A 23,141-nucleotide genomic window follows, 5' to 3' on the forward strand; every position below is an offset into this window, starting at 1 on the left:
ATCCAGAGCATATTGGTTTCCCAGTATGGCTCAGCGTCAGAATTACCTCACGTGTTAAAAATTCAAATTTCCTGGCTCTACCTACAGAATCAACTTCCTGGGGGAAAGACCTAGGAATCAACATTTAAAAAACTATAGGAAAAAAAAAAAAAAAAAAGGTTCTGAAGAACCTAGGGGCAGGATGGAAATAAAGACGCAGACGTAGAGAATGGACTTGAGGACACGGGGACTGGGAAGGGTAAGCTGGGACGAAGAGAGTGGCATGGACATATATACACTACCAAATGTAAAACAGATAGCTAGTGGGAAGCAGCCGCATAGCACAAGGAGATCAGCTCAGTGCTTTGTGACCACCTAGAGGGGTGGGTTAGGGAGGGTGGGAGGGAGACCCAAGAGGGAGGAGATATGGGGATATATGTATATGTATAGCTGATTCATTTTGTTATACAGCAGAAACTAACACACCATTGTAAAGCAATCATACTCCAATAAAGATGTTTAAAAAAAAATCTTTCTGGAATTTTTATAGGAATTGCATTATACTTGTATATCAATTTGGGAAAATTGGTATCTTTTCTATGTTGAATCTTCTATACTATGAACATGGTATGTCTCTGCATTTTAGATCTTTTATTTCTCTCATCAGCATTTTGAAGTTTTCAACATGTAAGTCTTGACCCTCTTTTGTTTGATTTACACCTAAGTATTTTTTTAAGAACTGTACATGATACTGTGTTTTTAATTTTGATGTCAACATGTTTATCAGTTGATTTTTGTGTGTTAAAAAAATTTTTTAAAAGATAAACTCTAGGCAACTTACACATTGCTGGCGGGAATGCAAAACTGTACAGCCCCTTTGGAGGACTGTTTGGCAGTTTCTTGTCAAGTCAGATGTAAACAGTATGGCTCAGTCATTCTACTCCCAGGTATTTTCCCAAGAGAGATGAAAATATAGGTCCAAAGACGTGGACACAAATGTTCCTAGCAGCTTTATTCACGTTTTACCAGCCAAAAATTGGAAATAACCCAAACATCCATCAACAGATAAATAAACAATTGGTGGTATGCCCATACAGTGGAGTACTATTCAGCAACAAAAAAGAACAAACTGATACACTCAACATTATGGGTGAATTTCAGAAACATGATGCAGAGAGAAAGAAGCCAGACACAAAAGAGAACCTCCTGTATGAATTCCATTTGTGAAATTTTAGAACAAACATAACAGATCTGTCAGTGGTGTCTGGGGTGGGGGTTAGGGTATTGAATCTAAGGGGATATGAGAAAATGTTTCAGGGTGATGGAAATATTCTGTATCTTGATCGTGAGGGTAGCTACGTGGATGTGCGTGTTTTTCAAGACTCATCGAGGGAATTCCCTGGTGGTCCAGTAGTTAGGACTCTGTGCCCTCACTGCCGAGGGCCCGGGTTCGATTCCTGGTCAGGGAACTAAAATCCCACAAGCCATGCAGCATGGCCCAAAAAAAAAAAAAAAAAAAAAAGACTCATCAAACTGTACACTTAAAGTGGATACATTTAGGAGAGAACGGGGAGCATGTACAAAGGAGGCAAGGGGACCCCAGAGGTTTGACGTGTTTGTAGGCAGAGGGGAAGGAGTTAGCCAGAAGGATTTGAAGATCCTTGGAGACAGGATACCGTCTGGGGGCTTTAGATGTGTGAGTGTGAAATATCTGTGAACATGAAGGTGAAAACGTCCTTTTATAGAGATGTAAAGGGAAGGGGGGGTTGGGCAAACCTGGAGGGTGAGGGGTAGGAAGTTTCTGAGAACTCGCTCTGCCCCCCTCACTTCCCCTGTGCCACAGAGGGGAGTCATGTGCGGAGAGGAAGGAGCCTTGAGGCAAGGAGTGAAGGTCTGAAACACCAGCTGTGAGGAACGGGGAACAGAGGCCAACCAGGAAGTAGATAAACATATCTCCTATGACATGGGGCCCAGCTGGCCATACATATATTTTGGTATCTCCACAAGTGATTATAGTGTTTTCTTCGGCAGTGCTCAGAAGCCTGGGCAGAGGAAAGGGGATTGCTAGGTGGATTCTGGGTTGAGGGTTGATGGAGCATAACTGCTGGATTGTAGAAGTGATCAGCGATGGATATCGCAGGGCAGGAGTGGAAGGGGGAAGGAAACTAACATTTATCTATTGCCCCATTCAGTAAATATATTGAGCAGCTCCTGTGTGCCAGGCACTGTTTTAGATGTTGGGGGTATAGCAGGCAGCAAAAGATAAATCCCAGCCCCCTTGGATCTTACAGCGGCCAGAGTCAGACATTAAAAAAATAAGCAAAATACACAGTACTTTGGAGGTGGTAAGTGTCATGGAGAAAAATTAAGCAGGGAAGAGGGGTAGGGAATCCTGGGGGGTAGGAGATGGTCGTGGAAGACCTCTCTGAGATGGTGACATTTGATCAAAGACCTCGACACAGGGAACAGTAAATGCAAAGGCCCCGAGGCAGGGGCAGGCTTGGCAGTATTCGAGGAATACCCTGTATTCCAGCATGGCATTCCAGCATTCCAGCATTCCTCCTCACCAGAATAGATCGAGGAGGAGATAATCGGAGAGTGCCAGGGTGGGTGTGGGAGGGTGGGATTGCGTGGGATTTGTAGGCCACTGTGTGAACATTGGCCTCTGCTGAGTGAGATGGGACCCATCAAAGGATTGTGAGTGGCAGGGAAGCATAACCTGATTTACGTCTTTAGAAGGATCACTCTTCTCTATCAAGGCACTGACTTACAGTCTTAACAAATATTTAATCTTCTTTAATCCACATGGAGATGCTGCATGAGTTTGGTGTTATTATCTCTATTTCTTTCTTTCTCTTCACTGATGAGGAAGTTGAGGCTCAGAGAGATTTGGCAGAGTAGGATTTAAGCGTAGGTCTTTCTGATCCCAAAGGGCACACAGACTAGGAGAGAAGGGAGTGCTTGAAAGACAAGGGGTTCCAATGATGTTGAAGGGATGCTGGGAGTAGGAAACAGAATGATGGAATAGACCATGGAGTTTGGCTTCTGATGGTAGGTGCTGGCGGAGAAATGAGCGTCAAGAGAACGGTTTGAGGCTTGCCCGCCTTCTAGGAGAATGGCGTTAACAAAATAGGGTAGTCAGACAAGTCTGGAGAGAAAGATGGAGGGTGTGATTTGGGCAAGTGGCGGTCGAGGTGCTGGCAGGAGATAGTGGAAATGTCCAGTCGGTCCGGAAAGAAGAGCTCGAGAGATGGGGACCCAGAATTTTCCCACTGTGGTTATGGTTGAAGCTACAGAGGTGGATGTGCTCTTGGAGAGAACTGAGGGGAGAACCTGGAAAAGTTCCTCCCTGTTGGAGTAGGGAGTGGGGAGGAGAGGGGAGAGGAGTGGGTGGGAGAGAGAGAGGGAGAGGTGAGTGAGAAATCAGTGCAGTGCAAGGGCCACAGAGGCCAGGAGGTGGAGAGACTCAAGGAGGGGAGGGATGAAGCCCGTGGGCTGGGGCAGCAGGCACGTGGGATAGCCCGCTGTTGGTGCTGATGGACTGAGAGCTCAGGAAGGGAGCAGAGTGAAGTGTGCGGTTGGGGTCCAGCGCAGAGGGAGAAGGTGTGAGGTTTGAGAGAGGATGGGATCGAGGATGAAGGCGAGAAAGGTATTCTTGGAGAGACGAAAACTCACTTCTTTTGTAGATACAAGATGTTTACATTTATTTTGAGTCGTTTCTGCCTCAGATTGAAAAGGAGGATTCGATCAGCACAAAACAGGAGCCATGAGTGTCACCTGACCTCACCCAGGTTTCTCCAAGGGTAAAGGTTGTGCCCTTTCAGGTCTGAGCTGGATGGACCCTGGAGGGGAACCGAGTACAGTGGCTGCTCCCAGGGAAGCAGTGGGCAGATGTTTCTGTCTTAATCTTGGAGACCAAACACTGATTTCAGCTTTTTTTTTTTTTCCCCGTCTTCTGATATCTTTACCTTTACCTTGAGTAACACCCATTTTTATACTTGTAAAGTAACCCTTTTTTTTTTTTTTTTTTCCTTCTGAAAGTAAAGCAGCTTTGTGAGATGGCTTTTATCCTTATCGGTCCCCTATAGATAGAGAGGCTTATTTTGTACCAGTGTTTGTTTATAGCCTTAGGGTTAGGCCACTGTTTCTTTTCACATGGGTGATTTTTTTTTTTTTTTTTTTTAAGAGTGAGAATCTTGCCTGATACCAGTTCTCATTATTAAATCCAAAACAACTCCTTTTTCGTGTTAGGCTTTCAGTGCACGTTTCAGATGGTGCCTTTTACTGGCTTTTCAAATACTTTTATCTTTTAACCTTTTCTGTTATGGAAAATTTCAAGCATATGTAGAGAGAACAGTAAAATGACAGGCCAGTGTTGTCAATTCTATCTTTAAACATTTGTCAACAGGCTGCCATTTTTTGTCTTATCTGCCCCCTTCCCATATGATTTTTTTTTTTTTTCCTGTAGTATTTTAAAGCAAAGCTCAGGTTCAAATGATTCTTTAAGGGAAAAAAATGTGTGGAATAGGTCACAGTCACACATTTGCTTGCCTGTATCGGAGCTGTGTTAACAGTCGTGCTGTTACATGGCCTGCGGCTCTGCAGATGTTTACTCCAAGGGCCCTGTATTATGCGTGGATGAGAAGGTACCCCTGCTGGAGTTCATGTCCCCTGAAGCCTCGGAGAAAGCATGGCTCTTCAACACCCATGTAGGCGTCTACCCATCCTTCTCTGGCTTCTGCCGGTGGCCTGTGTCTTAACTGGAACCTTTCTGGTGCAGGGCACACTTTGGGACCTGAGGCCTCCATGTCAGGTGAGCAGTGAATAAGCTCTAGAAAACCAGGAAAGTCTGCTCCAGAGGACGAGACCCTGAGAGTGAGCAAACACTGTCCAGCAAAGATGAGCTCAGGAACAGGAATCGAAATCCCATTGGTCTCCACGTCTTGTTTCTGGTGAATGGCTGGGATTTGGTAATGTCCTCTTCATCTGTGTTGATCTGCGATACCTTTAAGTGGCTGAAATGAACAAAACCGACGCCCTCTTGACTGCTGTGTTTTCTTTGGAATATGCCTTCTTGCTGTCCCTGGCGTGCACGGCTTCTGGGCTGCGTTGGAGGAACTGGGTTATAATTGCTCCCTGACTGTTTCAGTAGGGTGAGTGCTGTGTGCCCTCGTTTCCTGTCTCTTGCATCAGTCTGTTTGTGAGAGTGTACCGAGAGGTGATTAATGGGAACAATAAACATGTGCTTTCTGACTGAAAGTTCCTCCTGTTTCCTGAAATGCTTTTGGTTTTAATGAATTGTTTGTTTGCTGCCCACAGACCACATGTGGGGTGTTGTTGTGAACACCCATATGCCTTCTTGTCGGAGCCGGGGCGTGTAAAGCAAAGTCAACAGATGATAAGGCTTGAAAGAGTTTCCTTCATCTGAGAATCCAGGCTGACCCAGGGAATTAGACAGCTGTCTATCACCATAAGCAGAGCCTGTATCCAAAATCATATCAGAGTATTTGCCGTCCTCGCCCCCAGCTTTGAACTTTTGTGGGCAGCGTGGCCTATAGCCTGTGGGGTCTTGACGGCTGGAAATGCCTCATCGCCGTGTGGTCTTGTGCCTGGGGATTTAGCTCTGTTACAGCAGTGTCAGTGGCCTCTCCCACCTCCATCCACCCCATGGAATCAGGCGCGTCCTCTTGATTTGTGCCCAGGAGAACCTAGGGAGGAATTCTGCCACTCAGACTATTGCAGATATTAAAACTGACTTGGAGAAAAAACTTTTTTTCTGATTTCAAAAGTAATGCCTACTTTTGTAGAAATTTTGGGCAATATAGAAAAGGTGGGGGAGTCATTTCTATTTCCAACAAAGATAACTTACAGTTCCCACTTTTTTTTTTTGGCCTTTCCATCTAGTTTTTTTTTAATGCATATTGAAGGTTTTTCTCCTCAGCTGCATGAAGACTCTAGGTACAATGTTATCTTTTCTCCTGAACATAACAGTATAAAGATTTATACATTTTTTTAAACTTTATAAGCCCTTTCAGAAGCCTTAATTTTCTACCAAGTGGACAGTCCATAATTTAACCATATCACTGAATAGTTAGGTCATTTGTGATGCTGCTGTAAGGATCTTTGTACTGAAAGCATTTTCCACATTTTGTGCTGTTTTTAAACTAGATTTTCTAGAAATGGAATTAATGGATCGAAGGGAATCAAGAAGAATGAACACTCAGGGCTCTAAAATTGTCATATTGCCGCCCCAAAGGCGTGTATTTACCACTTACCATCCAGTCAAATTCTCATCAATAGCCAAATTGCTTATTATTTTTTTTTTTTTTTAAGTATTAGCACCTTTAATTATTATTTATTTATTTATTTGGCTGTGTTGGGTCTTCGTTTCTGTGCGAGGGCTTCCTCTAGCTGCGGCAAGCGGGGGCCACTCCTCATCGCAGTGCGCGGGCCTCTCACTATCGCGGCCTCTCTTGTTGCGGAGCACAGGCTCCAGACGCGCAGGCTCAGCAGCTGTGGCTCACGGGCCCAGTTGCTCCGCGGCATGTGGGATCTTCCCAGACCAGGGCTCGAACCCGTGTCCCCTGCATTAGCAGGCAGATTCTCAACCACTGCGCCACCAGGGAAGCCCCAAATTGCTTCTTAAGTCACAGTTTTGCTTTTCCCAATGGGAGTATCTAGCAGCAGGACAGGCATCTGACCAAGGGATGATTTAGGTTTTAGAAGTCCTTGACGTGTCAGATAGTGACATTGCGACCCATTGTCCACTACGGGTTGTCACCAGTGTTTCCTTCTATGCCCGTCCCCCAAGTTAGAGGCACGTTTCCTGACGGCAGTGCCCTTCTGCTCTCAGGCCTCTCTCCAATCTCGGCGACAGTTGTAAGAGCTTACATTTGTGTTTCTGTGTGTGAGTTTTCTAAAGTGCCTTCACATACGTTATCTCATGTAGGTAAATTTATCGGTCCATCTTGTGAGCTAGTCCTGGGAACTCTAGGAATCTTGATATTTTAGAGTCTGTCTGACGATGCCTTTCTTGTCGTTCTTTTGCACAGATCCGGTCCTGCAGGTTCCAACACACGTGGAAGAGTAAGTTTTCTGATTTGCTGCAGCACTTCCCTTTAATTCATTTTCTATTTTATTCAATCAGTGTTTACGAAGCTAATTGGTGGGAGTACACGTATGCATAAATTTAAGGTAGAATGAGAGTGACTGAGACATAGGAAGTCTTACAGGTGCTTTGAAAGAAAGAAGCCTGTGTTGGGGAGAGGGTGGTCAGTTCCCTGGGGGGCGGGGTGGGAAGGCAATGGTATTAAAAAGGCTTATTTGAGATGTAACTTAAGTCGAGTTTTGAACTTAAGCTTCCCAAGTCCTCAGGAGGGCCCAGGGGTCTTTAGATCTCTCCCTCTTCACTGTGCTTAACCGTGGAGAGGAGACAGGAACGTGACCTGCTACTAGAGTGTGTGTTTTGGAGTAAAAGTTGGATAGCACCTCCAAGATGATAGCACCTCAAATGATGCTATAAACTCATTAGAGGAAAGATTCAACAAGGGGTTTCTGAGTGACGTGTCATAGTTCAGTCGTTAGCAGGTTAACTTTACAAAAGAGCACCTCGAACCTGCTTCCTGGGAAGCTACTGAAGAGACCTTGACCCGTCCCCTTGGCAGGTTCTTTCTCATGTCAAGCTTTCAGAGTCTGCTTTTACTGCCTCCTAAAAATGAATGTTTGTGGAACACCAAAGGCAGATTTGTTCTCCCTGTTTACATACCATGCCATGCTATTAAATATTAATTGTTGAAGTTCTATATGCAATTGACTGGGAAACTGAAAAGCAGACTTGCTGGGTCCTTTTCACTTCTTTTACCTTCATCCAGGACGCTTTGACGGAATGATGATTTAGTCTTCTGTGATTTTGTACTGGTTTTCCTTTGTAGGTTGCTTTTTTTTCACTCTAGTATAGAGCACCAGAAGGATATTTTATTATCTGTGGCTAAAATGAAAGAGCAGTGGATGGAATTGTTTTACACACACACATACACACACTCCACTCCCCCCCACCCCACCAATCATGGCTTTGCATGGCTTTGGTATTTTACTCTGTGCCCTGGGCTATAATCTACCACTGATACTTATTGCTTAACCTCTAGGCCTGCGTTCCTCCCAGATCCCAACGATGGCAGCCTGTATACGCTTGGGGGCAAGAATAATGAAGGCCTGACGGTGAGTGTATTTAGCTGCTTTGTACTCCGGAGGCTCTAGACCACTGACCTTCAATTTAGCTGCGCGTTGAGATCACCTGAGAGCTTAAAAAAAAATTTCTGGGGATTCTGAATCAGATGGTCTGGATTGGGGCCTGGGCATCAGTATCTTTTCACAGCTTCCTCAGTGAGCTTTTAAATGTACAGCTCAGAGCTCAGAAACGTGGATCTGGGCCAGCAGGTTCTCATGGCTCAGCCAGCACACAGGAGGCGCTCAGCAGACACCGCCAGGCTCCACACTGGAAACCTTGCAACGACTTTCTGATCCTCAGAAACATCTGGGGGAAACCCAGTCGTTACCGCCTCTCCGTGGCATTTTTCCTTTGCTAAGGCTTAGTTTAAACATCAGGATGATGGGGGAATCCACATTATTGGTTATTTAAAGTTCTGTTTACTAAAGCTCAAGAGAAATCTTTGCTTTCTTGGAGAGAAAGGTGACAGCGTCGTAGAAGCAGGTATCTGTGGAACGGTTTCAAGAACACAGAATGTTCCAAAAATAAAGTATTCTGAAACAAACATTAACCAAAAGAGCTTGTCAGATGTCAGCTGTGGACTCAGAAGAATCGGTTTTATGATGAAATGCAGTTGAAACATGTGGATTGCTCTGAGTTTCTTTTCCTGGCACCTACCATAACTTCCTTTTAATACCAGAAGACCCAATTTTCTTCTGTTTTTCAGTAGAGAATTATTTGCTAGAGAAGACACCAAAACTTCTTTTCCTGCCTCAAACTCCTGTGTTGCCCATGGGTGATGACTTCTCCTTTCCCTCGAGGCTTCAGCTGGGCACCGAGGCTGCTTCTCTTCAGAATAGTCTCATGGCTCACTCCCAGTCTGAGGAGCATTTTCTATTCAGTCAAGCCGGCTCTGGGACAGTTTTCCAAGACAGGACAATTCTTCCTGCCCGCCCCCCTTAGAATTTCAAAGATTGTATAACTCTCCATATTTGTATGTCTTTTCGGAGAAGGTTTGTGTCATCCCCAGGAGCGCTCTGGACAAGAGACTTTGAGGGGCATGTCAAGTAAAAGAATTCTTGTTTATAATGCCCAGAACCTGGGAGCTGAGGGCTTGTCCAAAGTGGATAGGGGAGCCTGGGGTGCCCCTTCTCCCTGGTTTCCAGTTAGGAAAACTCCCATCTACCATCAACAGTGCTCCTCCCCTTTTAGCAGAATTGGGTAACAGAAACTGTGCAGTGAAATTGTAGTAATTGCACAAGGCTTGGTTAACTTTTTTTTCCTCTTTTCCTTTTTTTTTTTTTTTTTTAAAGAAACTTCCCTTTACGATCCCAGAGTTGGTGCAGGCATCCCCGTGCCGAAGTTCGGATGGAATTCTCTACATGGGTAAGGGTTCCTGAAACTTTGATCCCTTTTGGAAATGAACCCCAGAATCTGGGAAAGTGGCGTGTCTGAGAGAGAGGTGTAGAGTCACTCCCCCACTGGCCCTTCTGGGAAAGGTCTTTCTTGCCTCAGTTGTGCTGGTTCACGCCAGGATCAGCTGACCTATTAAGAAAGGGTTCCCTCCACTTGGGAGCAGACTTGACACCATTAGGTTACTCATTTAACAAGCTTTTAACTGCTGTGTTGACCTACCCTTGCGATTTACAGATTGCAACTTGCAACGTACCCAGAAGCAACTGGATGAAATTTAAAGTGAATACCATCGTCTGAGCCAAGAAAGGGAAGCCAGGCTCTGCCTATTAATTATAGGGCTTTCTTAGTATTTCCTGCTATCAGAATATTGGATAAAAACAGCACTTAACAGCTTGCTTAGATAAGCTGCCTTCATACCTACAGGGGTCACATCTTCAAAGCATCAGATCAGCTGCTTTTCTTTTACCATGTTGCTGCAAAAGTGTCAATAAAAATGCATTTGTAACACAAATGAGAGCTGTATTTGTCTTGAAAGCGTAGTAGTAATAATATCCTGTATTTATAAAGCAGCTTTCTTTCTGAGGAACTGAAAGTGCTTATTGCCTATTCATGCCTCGGGAGCTTTATGTGTGTTTCTGGGCCTCAAGCGCAGGCCCAATCTGGATTTTAACTTTTTGTCTAAGGAGACTGGGGCTCTTGCTTCCTTGCACACCTTCAGAATGAGGAAGCCACCAGCCTGGGGATTCAGCGGAAGTGATCAACACAGGCTTTCTCTGTCTTCTGGGCCGTGCCCCGGGCCCCGGTGAACATCTTCTCACCATCTGTGTCACTGTTTTCTGTCTGGTCTTCCAGCTCTGACCAGCAGTTCATCACTTAGGGTACATTTAAAGTTGTGTTGGCCGATCCATCCATTAAAGTGGTAGCTGAGTTATGCAGACTGTGATGGTCCTTGAAGTAACCAGAAGGGTGCCAAGCCAGATGGAAAGGGATCCTGGTCACAGCTGTTTGGTGATGTTTTCTCTCTATCTTCAGATCTTTTTCATATTAAGATTTGTCTTTGAGAACGGAAAGTCAGGATCCACGGACAAGTTTCGGACGTGTGCTACCTCTGTTAGAACTAAGTGTAGCTTTAGCAAATTCTAATGCCCTGTGATCTTCCTGGCATCTTGGTACTGTGCTTCCAAGAGTCCCTTGAAATAGGAAACTTGGCCAATAAGGTAGGAAGAGACAAGTGACAAGAGACAAGGCTTGTCTTACAAAGCAAGCCTTACAAAACAGAAACATGTGCGTCACGGTGAAGGCGTTGACCTTCAGGTGGGAGCTGTCTTTATCTTGAAATCGCAGTGGTAATAATATCCTGTATTTAGAAAGCAGCTTTCTTAGGAACTCGCCGTTACTAGGATGCTCTGGTGTATATAACCATAGGTACTGATACATATGCTTTGAGCTTTCCTAATCGTGTTGTTTGGCTGTGCTCTCCACCTGTTTATACCTTGTAATCAGCTGAATGAGGGGAGGGGTATAGCGTGTGGCTGGGCAGTCACTTACTGGCTGGGGTCACGGTCGAGGTAACTTCGGCCTCATTAGCACCAGGTTGCCACCAACTCTACTGCCCGGTCACAGGTACCAGCTAATTAAGAGTTATAAACAGTAACTGTAGATCCTCTTTACATGAGGGCTCATTAGTAGGGACGTTGAGATATATGAATGATGGTTACCAGGGAGACAAACCCCTGGGTACATTTCTGGATTTATGTAGATCCTAGTCTATGGGAAAAGGATTGCCTTTACAGGCCAGATTTTTCATATTTAAAGCCACTCATCAGAGCAATAAAATCTGTGAGTTATTAACATTATTAGGCTTGGAGAAATTTTTATACCATGACTAGGTTATTAAGTTGTTATAAGACCCAGTGGTCCAAGAAGTTTTATTATCTCCACATTACCATTAACCTTGTCACCCTTGGAGCAACAGAGAAATGTGTTTGACATCGTAAGAATTTCAGGCCTGTCTGTCAGTGCAGAGAACATCTTGGGCTGCTAGTTTGGCAGGGATGTTTTTTTTCCATATTGGGCGAGTGTAAACCACAGCGTGTCCTTGTGACCTTGCAGGTAAAAAGCAGGACATCTGGTACGTCATTGACCTCCTGACCGGGGAGAAACAGCAGACTTTGTCATCGGCCTTTGCGGATAGTCTCTGCCCATCAACCTCTCTTCTGTATCTTGGGCGAACAGGTAAGAAGGAACCTTTTATCATGCATCACCTGCCTGTCTGCAAAAAAGGACCTGAAGTAGCCTCCCCGTGGCTCTCTGCCTCCGGGCTTCATTCTCTAGAAGCTGGCCAGAGCTGTCTAGTCCACACACAGATTCACCATGTCGTTCCCCTTTATAAGAGCCGCGCCCCAGCCCGGTGGCTCCCCAGTGCCTGAGGATTCCAGTCTAAACTGCACCGTAGCCCGCAAAGCCCCCTTGATGCCTCCGCTACCTCTTTTGCCTCTTCCCCCCGCCGCATTTCCCTCACTTAAACATTTCCAATCAGGTCCCAGAATAAGCAGTGCTATTTTTTTGAACTTGGAGTAGTGGGTCCGTCTCTACCGGGTACACACGTTCTTGCCTGTGTGGCCGGCGTCCGTTCTTCCTTCCCAGCGCTGCTCAGGGGGCTCCCTCTCCGGGAAGCCTTCCCCCGCCTCGCAGCTCCCCCGCTGCCCGGGGACCACAGCTCTCCGTGCTGGGCACGCACAGCCGTCCACACCGCCCATCGGTGGCCCTTCCAGGCGTCAGCAGCACCCTCCTCGGCACACCGTTTCCCACCTCCTCCCTCTAGAGCCCCTTCCTTCTCAACACTCGTCACTACGTGTTTCTAAATCATATGTGCGTATTTTCTGCCTCCCCTGCTAGACTGTCGGCTTCCTAGGACTTGGTTTTGTTCGCCTGCCGGGTCTCCACACCTGGCGCACTGCTGACACGTAGCAGGTGTTCAGAGGCTGCAGCGAGGGAATGGGTGGGGGCCCTTTCCTCCAGGGATCTGCCTCACTCGTTTCACGTGTGCAGCCCCTGACCTATACCGCTACTCCATAAAAACTGTGGAATGGACGGCTAAAATAGAGCTAAAAGGGGAAGTGAGCAAGAAAACATTTAGAACGGAAAGATTATACCCAAAACCTAAGATGCAGTCATTACAACTGAGCACTAAATTTAGGTCTAAGCATTCAGGTAGCCAAGGCTTTAAAAAAAAGAGAGACGGAACCTTCCTTCAGGTGCTGTGGAAAACAGTGCTTTTCTAAAAATGAGTGAGACTAATAATCTTGGCCCGAGAGGCTGGCTGAGCTCCCCTGTAATCACAGGGGAGGGTCTCTGTGAAACTGCAGGACTCTCCACCACCCCCAACCCCCATAAATATCAAGTATACCAACTGTAGTGACCGCTTAGGGTTTGTTTGTTTGTTTACTGTTTCCATCAAGTAAAGCCTTGCAGTGGTTCCACCGTCACCCAGGAATAAACATTGTTTGGTTCTCAGGTAGAATTGCGGTGTCTGAGGGAATCGGGCTATGCTCTGGCGTCCGGTGGAGTGTGCGTGTGGGCGTATAACGCTATCTGTTGTTTCCGTATCTGTCTCTGCATAACAGACCACCCTAACTTAGCGGCTTCCAACACCAACATTTTACTGCTCACAATTCCATGGGCTCAGCAGGGATGGATGGCCTCCACTCCACAGGCTATTGGCTGGGCTCACTCAGATGTCTGGGACCTTGGTTCAGCCCCACGCAGATAGCCTGGACTTCTTTACATGGCGGCTGGGTTCTCCTCTTGAGTAAAAGTGGACATTGCGGGAATTCCCTGGCGGTCCAGCGGTTAGGACTCCACGCTTTCACTGCTGAGGGCCTGGGTTCAGTCCCTGGTCTGGGAACTAAGATCCCATAAGCGGTGAGGCACGGCCAAAAAAAAAGTGGACGTTACAATGCCTCTAAGGTCTGGGCTCAGAAGTCCTGGAATTTCACTTCCACTGCAGTCTGTTGGTCAAAGCAAGTCACGGGGCCAGCCCAGAATCAAGGGGTGGGGAAATAGACCCAGCCTCATAGTGGGAAAACTGTCACGTAAGGTACAGGGATGGGGAGCATTGGTGGTGGTGATCTTTTCAGACCTTCCACCACAGTCTTCCCTCTGGCTGCAATAGTTCACAGCCCTCCTATATGCAGAATATACTCACCCCTTCCCAAGACTCCCCAAGTCCGGCCACAGCATGGGGCTCAAAATCCAGCAGCTTGTGATGTGTATCTGGTTTGGAAGTGGGCGAGGCTCCTCCTGATCTGGAGACCTGTGAATTAACGGAGACACATTATCTCCCCTCCAACATACAATGGTGACACAGATAGGAGAGGTGCACTGGACGCTCGCATTCGAAAAGGGAGGGAAAGATAGACACACAGCAGTCACGGGTCCTTAGTGGTTCTGGAATCCAGCCAGGCACAGGTCTTCAGGCCCCCCTACTCTGAAGGCGGGGAAGACTCCTCGATTAGGGCCCAGTCTTGCCCTTTGGAATTGGTTCCCCAATACATTGTTCTCAGCAGCCTGGCCCTTCCCTCTGACAAGTCCTTTCTTTTCCTTAAGAAACAGGGTTTTGTAGCTTTCTCAATCTGTTCCTTGTCCATTGAAAGTTGGGGATAAAGAGGGCTTTTTTTTTCCCCCCATTTTTGACTGTCTCGGTTTTTTGTGGTCCATGCTGGAATTACTCCCTTAAAAATCTTCGTGGGCTTCCCATGTGTCAAATTATAGTCTACTCCATTAGATGTAAAGCCATACCCACAAACCTCTCTACTTTGAGGTATGGGACAGCACTCTTACGGTTCTTAGAACCCTCTTACCTAGCAGAGGGTCTATGTAGGACCACCTTAAATCTTTCTGAGGCCTCAAAGGAGGGTCTTACAGCCTCATCTTTGATTTGATCTTGACCCCGAAGCCGTTTTTTACTGGTAGCACCTGAACCTGATCTTTGCCCTAAGGCCATTTTTTGCATTGAGAATCTTTTCCAGCTAGGGCACCAGTCCTGGACCCTCTATAGTTCCTCTAGATTCAGCTTGAAAACTGAATGGTTTCTTCTTTAGCTTATCTGCCTTGCGTCATACCATACGCAGTTAAGAGAAACCATTTGGCATGTTCTGCGTTCCGCCTGGAAATCTCCTTAGGCAGATCCACAAGTTTATTAGGTACTTTCTTTCTGTTTTCCAAGTTACTGCAAGAAGCAGTCCTACTCATTGTGTCACCACTACCTAACCTGGGTCATCGTTTTCAGCTTCCAGCAGCAGTTTCCTTACTGCTCTTCTAGCCTCCATCTGCCACCCGGTCCCAAAGTCAATGCCACACGTTATAGGTTTTTTTTTTTTTTTTAATTATTATTATTATTATTTTATTTATTTATTTATTTACTTATGGCTGTGTTGGGTCTTCGTTTCTGTGTGAGGGCTTTCTCCAGTTGCAGCGAGCAGGGGCCACTCTTCATCGCGGTGCGCGGGCATCTCACTATAGCGGCCTCTCTTGTTGCGGAGCACAGGCTCCAGACGCGCAGGCTCAGTAGTTGTGGCTCACGGGCCTAGTTGCTCCGTGGCATGTGGGATCTTCCCAGACCAGGGCTCGAACCCGTGTCCCCTGCATTGGCAGGCAGATTCTCAACCACTGCGCCACCAGGGAAGCCCCGTTATAGGTTTTTGTTATGGCACCATCCCACATCTGGGTAACAATTTCTAATCTCAGCTATCTGTTGCTATACTGTATAATAAACCACCCGAAAACTTAAGTGGCTTAAAACAACACCGAGACATCGCTCACGATCCTGTGAGTCTCGAGTTCAAGGGCACAGCGTGGGCGGCCTGTCTGTGCTCCACATGCTGTCGGCCAGGTTCGCTCCTGCATCTGGGACTCCAGTCTTCCTCCACGTGGCCTCTCTCCACGTGGATGGCCTGGGCTTTCTTACATACCATTTAGGGAGGATTCGTCTGTTATAATTTAGATGAGGTCAGCACCTCCGCAGGTGCCGTGGCCCCTCCAGGTGACAGGCTGGTGTGTGTTCCCCAGAGTACACCATCACCATGTACGACACCAAAACCCGCGAGCTCCGCTGGAACGCCACCTACTTCGACTACGCGGCTGCGCTGCCCGAGGACGACGGGGAATATAGTAAGTTCCCCCCGCTCCTCAGTGGCTTGGTGAGGTCGGGCGGGTACTTGTGACCTGTGGGGAAACGAGGGCTCCAGAAAGCTGCATTTCCTTTTAAGACACTCTTGGTCACCAGGTTCTGGACTTCCCATGGACTCGTAGTAAATACTTCAATAGTCAGTGTTGAAGGCAGGGGCTTGGGCGAGAAGTGTGGAGGGAACCCAGGTAAAATGGTGGCGAGTTTAGCCGGAGAGGAGGGAGGACACACTTTGTTGAGTCCCTCTGTGTCACAGAAGGAAGTAACTACAAGCCCATGGGAAGCAGAAGCAGAATTAAACATCAGCTTGTGACATAAAAGCCCGTTTTCCCATCTTAACACTGGTACCCGAAAGTCTGACAGACCTCCTCTGCAGTCACATGTGGGCAGTGGCAGTGGTCAGCCCTGACTTTCAGCTTGCTCGGTAGTTTGAAATGATTGCTGTCAAATGCCAGATTCATAGGCTCTCCATTGCTTCCTTTCTTCTCAGTAATTGAATCCCACTAATTGAATCGAATGCTATTACCAAGTGAAGAAAGAACATTACCAAGTGAGAGGGTGACCCTGTCTCATATTTATAAACCCGGCAGCTCTCAGTGTCTTGCTATCGTAGGGCCAGTGGAGCTGTTTGGAGGCGATCTGAGGACACTCCAGAAGGCTTGTTTCCTCTAGCTGAGTGGCTGCAGCTTGCCAGGGGAGTAGAGGATGTGGTCGCAAGCTGGGTGAGACTCGACGCGCTATGTTTATCTGATCTGTACAGAAATGTCCCACTTTGTGTCCAATGGCGATGGGCTGGTGGTGACCGTGGACAGTGAATCTGGGGACGTCCTGTGGATCCAAAACTATGCCTCGCCCGTGGTGGCTTTTTACATCTGGCAGCGGGAGGGTCTGCGGAAGGTGATGCACATCAACGTCGCTGTGGAGACCCTGCGCTACCTGACCTTCATGTCGGGGGAGGTGGGGCGCATCACCAAGTGGAAGTACCCGTTCCCCAAGGAGACGGAGGCCAAGAGCAAGCTGATGTGAGTCGGGGACTCGGGGCAGAAGGGGGCGGCTGTGGCCCTGGTGTTGCGGTGCTGCAGCAGTGTGCCGCACCGTGAACCGAGGACCAGGGCTCGGGGCAGGCGTCCCTGAAGCCGTGAGGAACATAAAGAGCCAAGAGCGGCTTGTTCTGAAACCTCAGAATCTAAGAACTGGACACCCCGGGATGCTTCAGATTCTCAAATATTAAATAAATTAAAATTACGGGTGGGAATAGGGAAGAGACTGCCTTGTGTAACTATAGTACAATCTGGATCTATCTCAGGTGGTGGGAATATGAGAGATGTATTTATTTTTTAACTTTCTGTTATTTTCTAAAATTTTATTGTAAGTTGTATTTGCTTTAAAAATCAAGACAAAAGTGTTAGGGTGTGTGTGTCTAAGACTCAGCAGGCTTGTGTCCTCCATCCCCACCTGTGAATAGCCTGTAACTCGGTCCCTTAGCCTTGCTGAGCCTCAGTTTCCCATTTTGCCGAGCCGTGGAGGAGATCGGGTGAGTGTGAAATGTTCTCTGAGTTTACGGCACCGTTCAAATGTCAGGTGGTTTGTTGAGAGAGGTTTAGAGAACTGAGCAGGTGACCCACCCCAGACTGGCTATTGATAGTAACCAGCAGGGTCTGGATGTGCAGCCTCGCGTTGTCACGCTGATGACAACCACGGACAAAGCCAGAGCCCCTCCCCTCCTCAATGCCCCTAACAGGGGAAGTCTCGCCGGGTTTGGGATTCCCTGTGAATCCCCTGGATAAGAGCAGTTGACTCTCTCAGGGCTTCTGTAAAACCTCTAGAATCTTTAGGCACCACAAGACACTACAGTGGGGATTCTGGTGGCAGCTCAGTTGTCAAAGCACCCTGGTCGGGCCGTCGTGGAGGCTGTGCCATGGTTACAAGCCTCCAGTCTGTCCCGGGTGATCGTTGCTCGTGGTCCTTTCCTCAGGCTGTCGCGGGGGTGAGATAGCGCAGCCCCGCCATTTGCAGATGAGGAAACCCCGGCTGGCAGGCAGGTGGCCTGTGCCCGCTTCGAAGCCATCAGTGACAGCGGGGCCTGCAGTCCCGCTTTCCTGGTTCCCAGGGCAGCACCCTGTCTTCACACCCCCATGGCCCAGAGAGCCTCGGGGGTTAATGTGCTTCCTCCTAGGCGTGGGATTCGGGGCTGTGATTCTCCTCTCCAAAGAGCCCCCTTTTGTGGGGTCCAGAAATTAAATGACAGTGGAATGCATGTATCTGTTTGTCTCCTAGGCCCACCCTGTATGTGGGGAAATACTCTACCAGCCTCTACGCTTCCCCCTCAATGGTACACGAGGGGGTCGCCGTTGTGGTGAGTCCACTGTGCGGGGCGGGGGGCCTCATAGATGCAGCCTCCGAAACACTCCTGTGCCATTTTAGCAACAAATGACTGAATTATATATGAACATCCTGTTAGTTAAGGATGCAGGACACAGATCTTAACATCCTCAGAAACGATTTCTACGTGTACCGCGTTCTGTCGGTACCTCATGAGAAGAGATGCATGGAACTAAAGCAGCCTCCTAAGCCTAGGAAGCCCCGGTTACTCCTCTTGGCTTTCGGGTTCAAGTGTAGACTCCCCAGCTGGGGTTCACGCTCCCCTCAGGCCAGCCCCGCGACACCCGTCCACTGCCACACGGCTAGTGTCTCTGCGGGGCTGCACTGTCCATCTTCTCCCTGAGTTCCAAGAGTTCCCTTGTTCAGGCTGCGCCTCACACCTCAGATGCTCTCCCGTGTTCCTTTTGTCCTCCTCGAATCCTGTGCATCCTTTCGTGAGCGGTCCAGCCTCCTCGGACCTCGCCAGGCCGCCGCAGGCGCTCAGTCTCTGAGTGTCTGAGGCATCACCGTCCTGGCCGCTGTTTTGGTCCTTATGACGTCTGAACCGTTTGGTTGGCATCTCCTGTCTTCACAGTGAGCCAGTCCTCTGCTCCCGTGTCAGGGCAGCGCCTGCCCGGGTCCAGCGGTGCCCGAGCCAGCACCGGGCTCGTGGCTGGAGCTTTCCCACCCTGGTCACTTGTATCATGTGTAACTCCTTCACTGATATCTGCTTCTCACAGTAGCCTCTTGGAATTCCACACACACCCCTCCTGTTTCCCAGTTCCCACATTTAAAGAGATGTCCACGTTTCAAAAGACGTCCGAGGGACTTCCCTGGCGGTCCAGTGGTTAGGACTCCGCAGTTCCACTGCAAGGGGCACGGGTTCAATCCCTGGTCGGGGAACTAAGATCCTGCGTGCTGCGCGGTATGGCCAAAATAAATACATAAATAAAAGACATCGGAATTTTGTTTTATTTATGTATTTATTTTTTAAAATATTTATTTATTTGGCTGTGCCGGGTCTTAGTTGCAGCATGCGGGATCTACTTCCCTGACCAGGGATCGAACCTAAGCCCCCTGCATTGGGAGCTCGGAGTCTTAACCACTGGACTACCAGGGACGTCCCCCGAATTTTCAGTGCAGCGTTGTCACGTCCTGAGGGAGGGGCTGCTCCCACCCAGTCTTGGGGCCTTGGAGTCCCGCTCTGCCTTCCTGACCAGCCCCACAATAGGACCACGTGCTGAGGACAGTTGCAGGCACATTGCTTCCACATGGGCACCCCCAGCCTCACTCCAGTCTGTCTTCCCAGCCCCGAGGCAGCACCCTTCCTTTGCTGGAAGGACCCCAGACCGACGGTGTCACCATCGGGGACAAAGGGGAGTGTGTGATCACGCCCAGCACGGACCTGAAGTTCGACCCTGGGCTCAAAGGGAAGAGCAAGCTCAACTACCTGCACAACTATTGGCTGCTCATCGGTAAGGGCTGGTTCCTCGTGGCTGTGGTGACGCCGTGCTGCCACCTGGTGGCCAGGAGCCGACATTGCTAGTTAACAGTCCTCAGCTCTGTGCTCAGTTCATGTCCAAGTTGGTCTTTCAGACCTTGGAATATTTCACCCCCAAGGAAAATAAACAGGCTAACTGTGTTACCAAGTCAGTTCTCAAAAATCATTTGTCTAATGTTCCAAAACTCCAGTACTAAATAGTGTAAACTTTGTGCAGTGACCTGACACATGTTGAATGTCTGGGGCATGCCAGGCACTGGCAGTCAGCATTCTAGAATATTTCCTTATTCCTCACAGTGACCCCGTGCAAGGTCAGCACCCTCGTTATATCCACGTAGAGTTAAGAAAACAGGCAGTTTCTGTGGAAGAAGTCACTTGGGAGTTGGTGTGGGCGTGGGCAGGAGGGGTTGGGGAAGGAAAGGGTTGAAGACCCAGGAGGGATTGAGGGTGGTGAAGAGTCGGAGGCTGGACTTGGGTGCAGAAGTCCCGGGTGTGTGGGGTGGTCCCCCTTTTTTTTTTTTTAATATTTATTTATTCATTTGGCTGTGCTGGGTCTTAGTTTCGGCACGTGGGATCTTAGTTGCAGCATGTGAACTCTTAGTTGTGGCATGCATATGGGATCTAGTTCCCTGACCAGGGATTGAACCTGTGCCCCCTGCATTGGGTGTGTGGAGTCTTAGCCACTGGACCACCAGGGAAGTCCCCTGGGGTGGTCCCTTTTTCCTTCTCTTCCATTTCTGCCGCCATCAGTGATAAGAAGTTGAGATGACACCGGAAGGCAGCGAGTGTGACCGATGCAGGCAGAGGTGACAGGAGCTGTGTGTCTGGCAAGTGTCCCAAGTAATTAGAGCAGGACGGAGTTTTCTTGACCGGATTTGCCCTTCCAGTGCGGCAGCCCCCTTCCCAATTCTGCCGCCTCCCAGCGCCAGAGGAGGGGAGAGGTGGGGATGCAGCCCCGAGGAGGTGCTGGAGCACGCAGGCGCTAACGAGCTTTGTCTTCCCCATTCTCTCCCGGTGTGGTGGTGCTCAGTGGTTGCTCGGCGCTCGTGTCGACTGGGACCGGGGCAGAGAGAGGTCAGGCCTGGGGGCGCCGGGAAAGGGGTGTGGAGCCGCCTGGGAGACTGCAGGGCCAGGAGGCAGCCAGGCGGTGGCATCTGGATGGGGGTGTGTAACTGGGCATCACAGGGAGGAAGGAAACTGGATGTCCTGGAGCCCCGATCGGTTGCTTTGTAGTCGTCCAGGCCTTGTTGTCCTTTGTTCATCCTGACTCCTTACAGCCGTTTTTCTTCTGGTTATTATTTTTACCAAATAATGGGCAGAGGAGGTAACAAAATAATTCTACCCTTTTTTGAACAGAATTAGTTCGGAAAGCGTGGGTGAATGGGCCCAAAGTGGAGGAAAAAAAGAACTGATGTGCGGAGGCCATTAAAATCACAGGGCCACTTAGTTTTACGAAGCAGTTAAGGGATACATTGTCTACCAGTGGTTAAGAAGTGAAAAAATTTTGGAAACTAAGGAAATGTGTGAGACCAAAAAAAATCCAGAAAAAGTCTTCATGGCTCAGTTGCAAAATGATATCCTTTTATTTTTACTTATTTATTTCTTTTGGCTGCACCTTGTGGAATGCAGGATCTTTCGTTCCCCAGCCAGGAATTGAACCTGTGCCTCCTGCAGTGGAAGCACAGAGTCTTAACCACTGGTTCACCAGGGAAGTCCCGAAATGATATCCTTTTAAAATGGAAAGGTTTTCCAAGTAAGAAAACTGAGAAACCCAGCAAAGTATAAAGAAGTAATTAAGGATGCACCCCACAGTTCGGAAAGCCCTTTTGAGAAACTTCAAAGCTGGTCATTTCTAAATAAGGTAGTGGGACTGAGTGATAATTTTGTGTAGACTGAGGGCCACGGGTAAAAGGATATGCTCATTTATGTCCAAATATGTCCTTTGATTTGGTGATTGTGGACGACATTAAGGATATCCTCACATTCACCTTAATCCTGAAAATAAGACAAGGACAAGTTCTCCGGGCTTGAGTGGTGTGGTCTGTGGGTTGCCCCAGAGCAGTGGCCCTAACCTGGGGTGCTCTCAGCTTCACCTGGGACCTATGTCAGATAGACATGCATGACCCCTGGAACTCCTGATCCAGGAGGTTCAGGGCAGGGCCTGTGCTTTCAGCTCTGGAGCCTGGACGTAATTGGATGGTGATAGATACATCACTAAGACCCGGTTCTGTTTGTACAGAAGTGTTTCAGGAGCTCATGATTACATTTGTAGCACAGCCGGTTCAGGGTGCGCTCCAAGATATTGCTAACGGCCCCACTATGGGGGAGGCCTGTTTACAAAGACTGCAGGACAAAGAGGGGATTCGGGCTAACCCCTTCTGGCGCCATGTGTTGGGAGGTGCCCTGCCGAGGGGCGGGACTTGGAGCTCTTAGAGCAGCAGGCGCTGCAGTGCAAGGTGGTGTGTGGAGGGAACACCTCATTGCTCTTAGCGACACGGTCTCTGTTAGTGAGCCTCAGAGGTACCTGGAGAGGCTCCTGGTCAGATCCCTGGGCCCCATCGGCAAGTGCGAATCAGAGGGCTGAAGCGGGCAACCAGTTCAGGATATCCCGCCGTCTCAGCGTTCCTTGGAAGACAAGGGGAACTTGGTGGTGGCTCAAAACAAACTTAGGCTTCCCTTAGCGAACAGTGTTGCGGTACAGATAGAGAACTGACCCAAAGAGAGAGTTCAAGGGGCTTTCTCCAGATGAGAAATGTACGTAGCTCAGACTAGTTCTTGTTTGTTTTTGTCTTGGAAATACATACCATACGATCTTTGATAGGTTTGGGAGAATAGAGGACAGATCATAGGGTGAGACTGGAATTGGGGTGAGATCTGATTGCTGTGAGAGAACAGAGAAGAAAGCAGTCAGGGTGCTGAGAGCCCAGCTTGAGAGAGTGACTGGCTCTTCCAGGCGGTGTGTGGAGTCGTTTAACTTCAGAACTGAAGAGATCGTCCAGCCATATCAAATGTTGTTCCTTTTATTTTATTCAGCTCTGTCCCTCGCACACAGTAGGTGCTCAATAAACGTGTAATGAATGACTGCTAGGCAGCCTTGAAATAGTTGTGTGGGGAACAGTGAAGGAACAAACAGGGACCCGGGATCCCCAATCCATCCAGCAAACGTGCTGTCTTCTGAATAATTCACCACTTCCCAGGAGGGAAGCTCGTGTTTAGGTAGTGGGAATAGAACTCCACCTGTGCGATTTAAACACCAAGATGGGGACTTGGTACCCTTAGTGGAGTGATGTGACAGGGGTCAGCGTTGAAGGGAGAACCCCTTGAGCTTTTTTTTTTTTGGACAATATCTTTTTTGAGATATTTATTTATTTATTTATTTATTGCATTTATTTATTTTTGGCTGTGTTGGGTCTTTGTTGCTGCACGCGGGCTTTCTCTAGTTGCAGTGAGCAGGGGCTACTCTTCGTTGCGGTGCACGGGTTTCTCACTGC

General features: G+C 48.2%; 1 protein-coding gene across 7 annotated transcripts in view; it reads left to right on the plus strand.

The window, feature by feature from the left end:
- The window catches only part of ERN1 (endoplasmic reticulum to nucleus signaling 1), an 84,614-nt gene that overhangs the window by 40,631 nt on the left and 20,842 nt on the right, over positions 1–23,141 (plus strand). For all 7 annotated transcript variants that reach the window (XR_005017790.1, XR_005017791.1, XM_036836964.1 and 4 more), the window contains 8 exons: positions 7,032–7,065; positions 8,124–8,196; positions 9,499–9,571; positions 11,714–11,836; positions 15,671–15,772; positions 16,549–16,810; positions 18,066–18,144; positions 19,459–19,624. Coding sequence is in view for 5 of the 7 variants with exons in the window: in XM_036836964.1 (XP_036692859.1) it covers positions 7,032–7,065; positions 8,124–8,196; positions 9,499–9,571; positions 11,714–11,836; positions 15,671–15,772; positions 16,549–16,810; positions 18,066–18,144; positions 19,459–19,624 (912 nt within the window). In the remaining 2 variants the exon portion in view is untranslated. The remainder of the gene's footprint in view (positions 1–7,031; positions 7,066–8,123; positions 8,197–9,498; positions 9,572–11,713; positions 11,837–15,670; positions 15,773–16,548; positions 16,811–18,065; positions 18,145–19,458; positions 19,625–23,141) is intronic.

Source organism: Balaenoptera musculus, chromosome 20 (genome assembly GCF_009873245.2).
Source record: "Balaenoptera musculus isolate JJ_BM4_2016_0621 chromosome 20, mBalMus1.pri.v3, whole genome shotgun sequence".
In the NCBI taxonomy this organism is placed as follows: domain Eukaryota; kingdom Metazoa; phylum Chordata; class Mammalia; order Artiodactyla; family Balaenopteridae; genus Balaenoptera; species Balaenoptera musculus.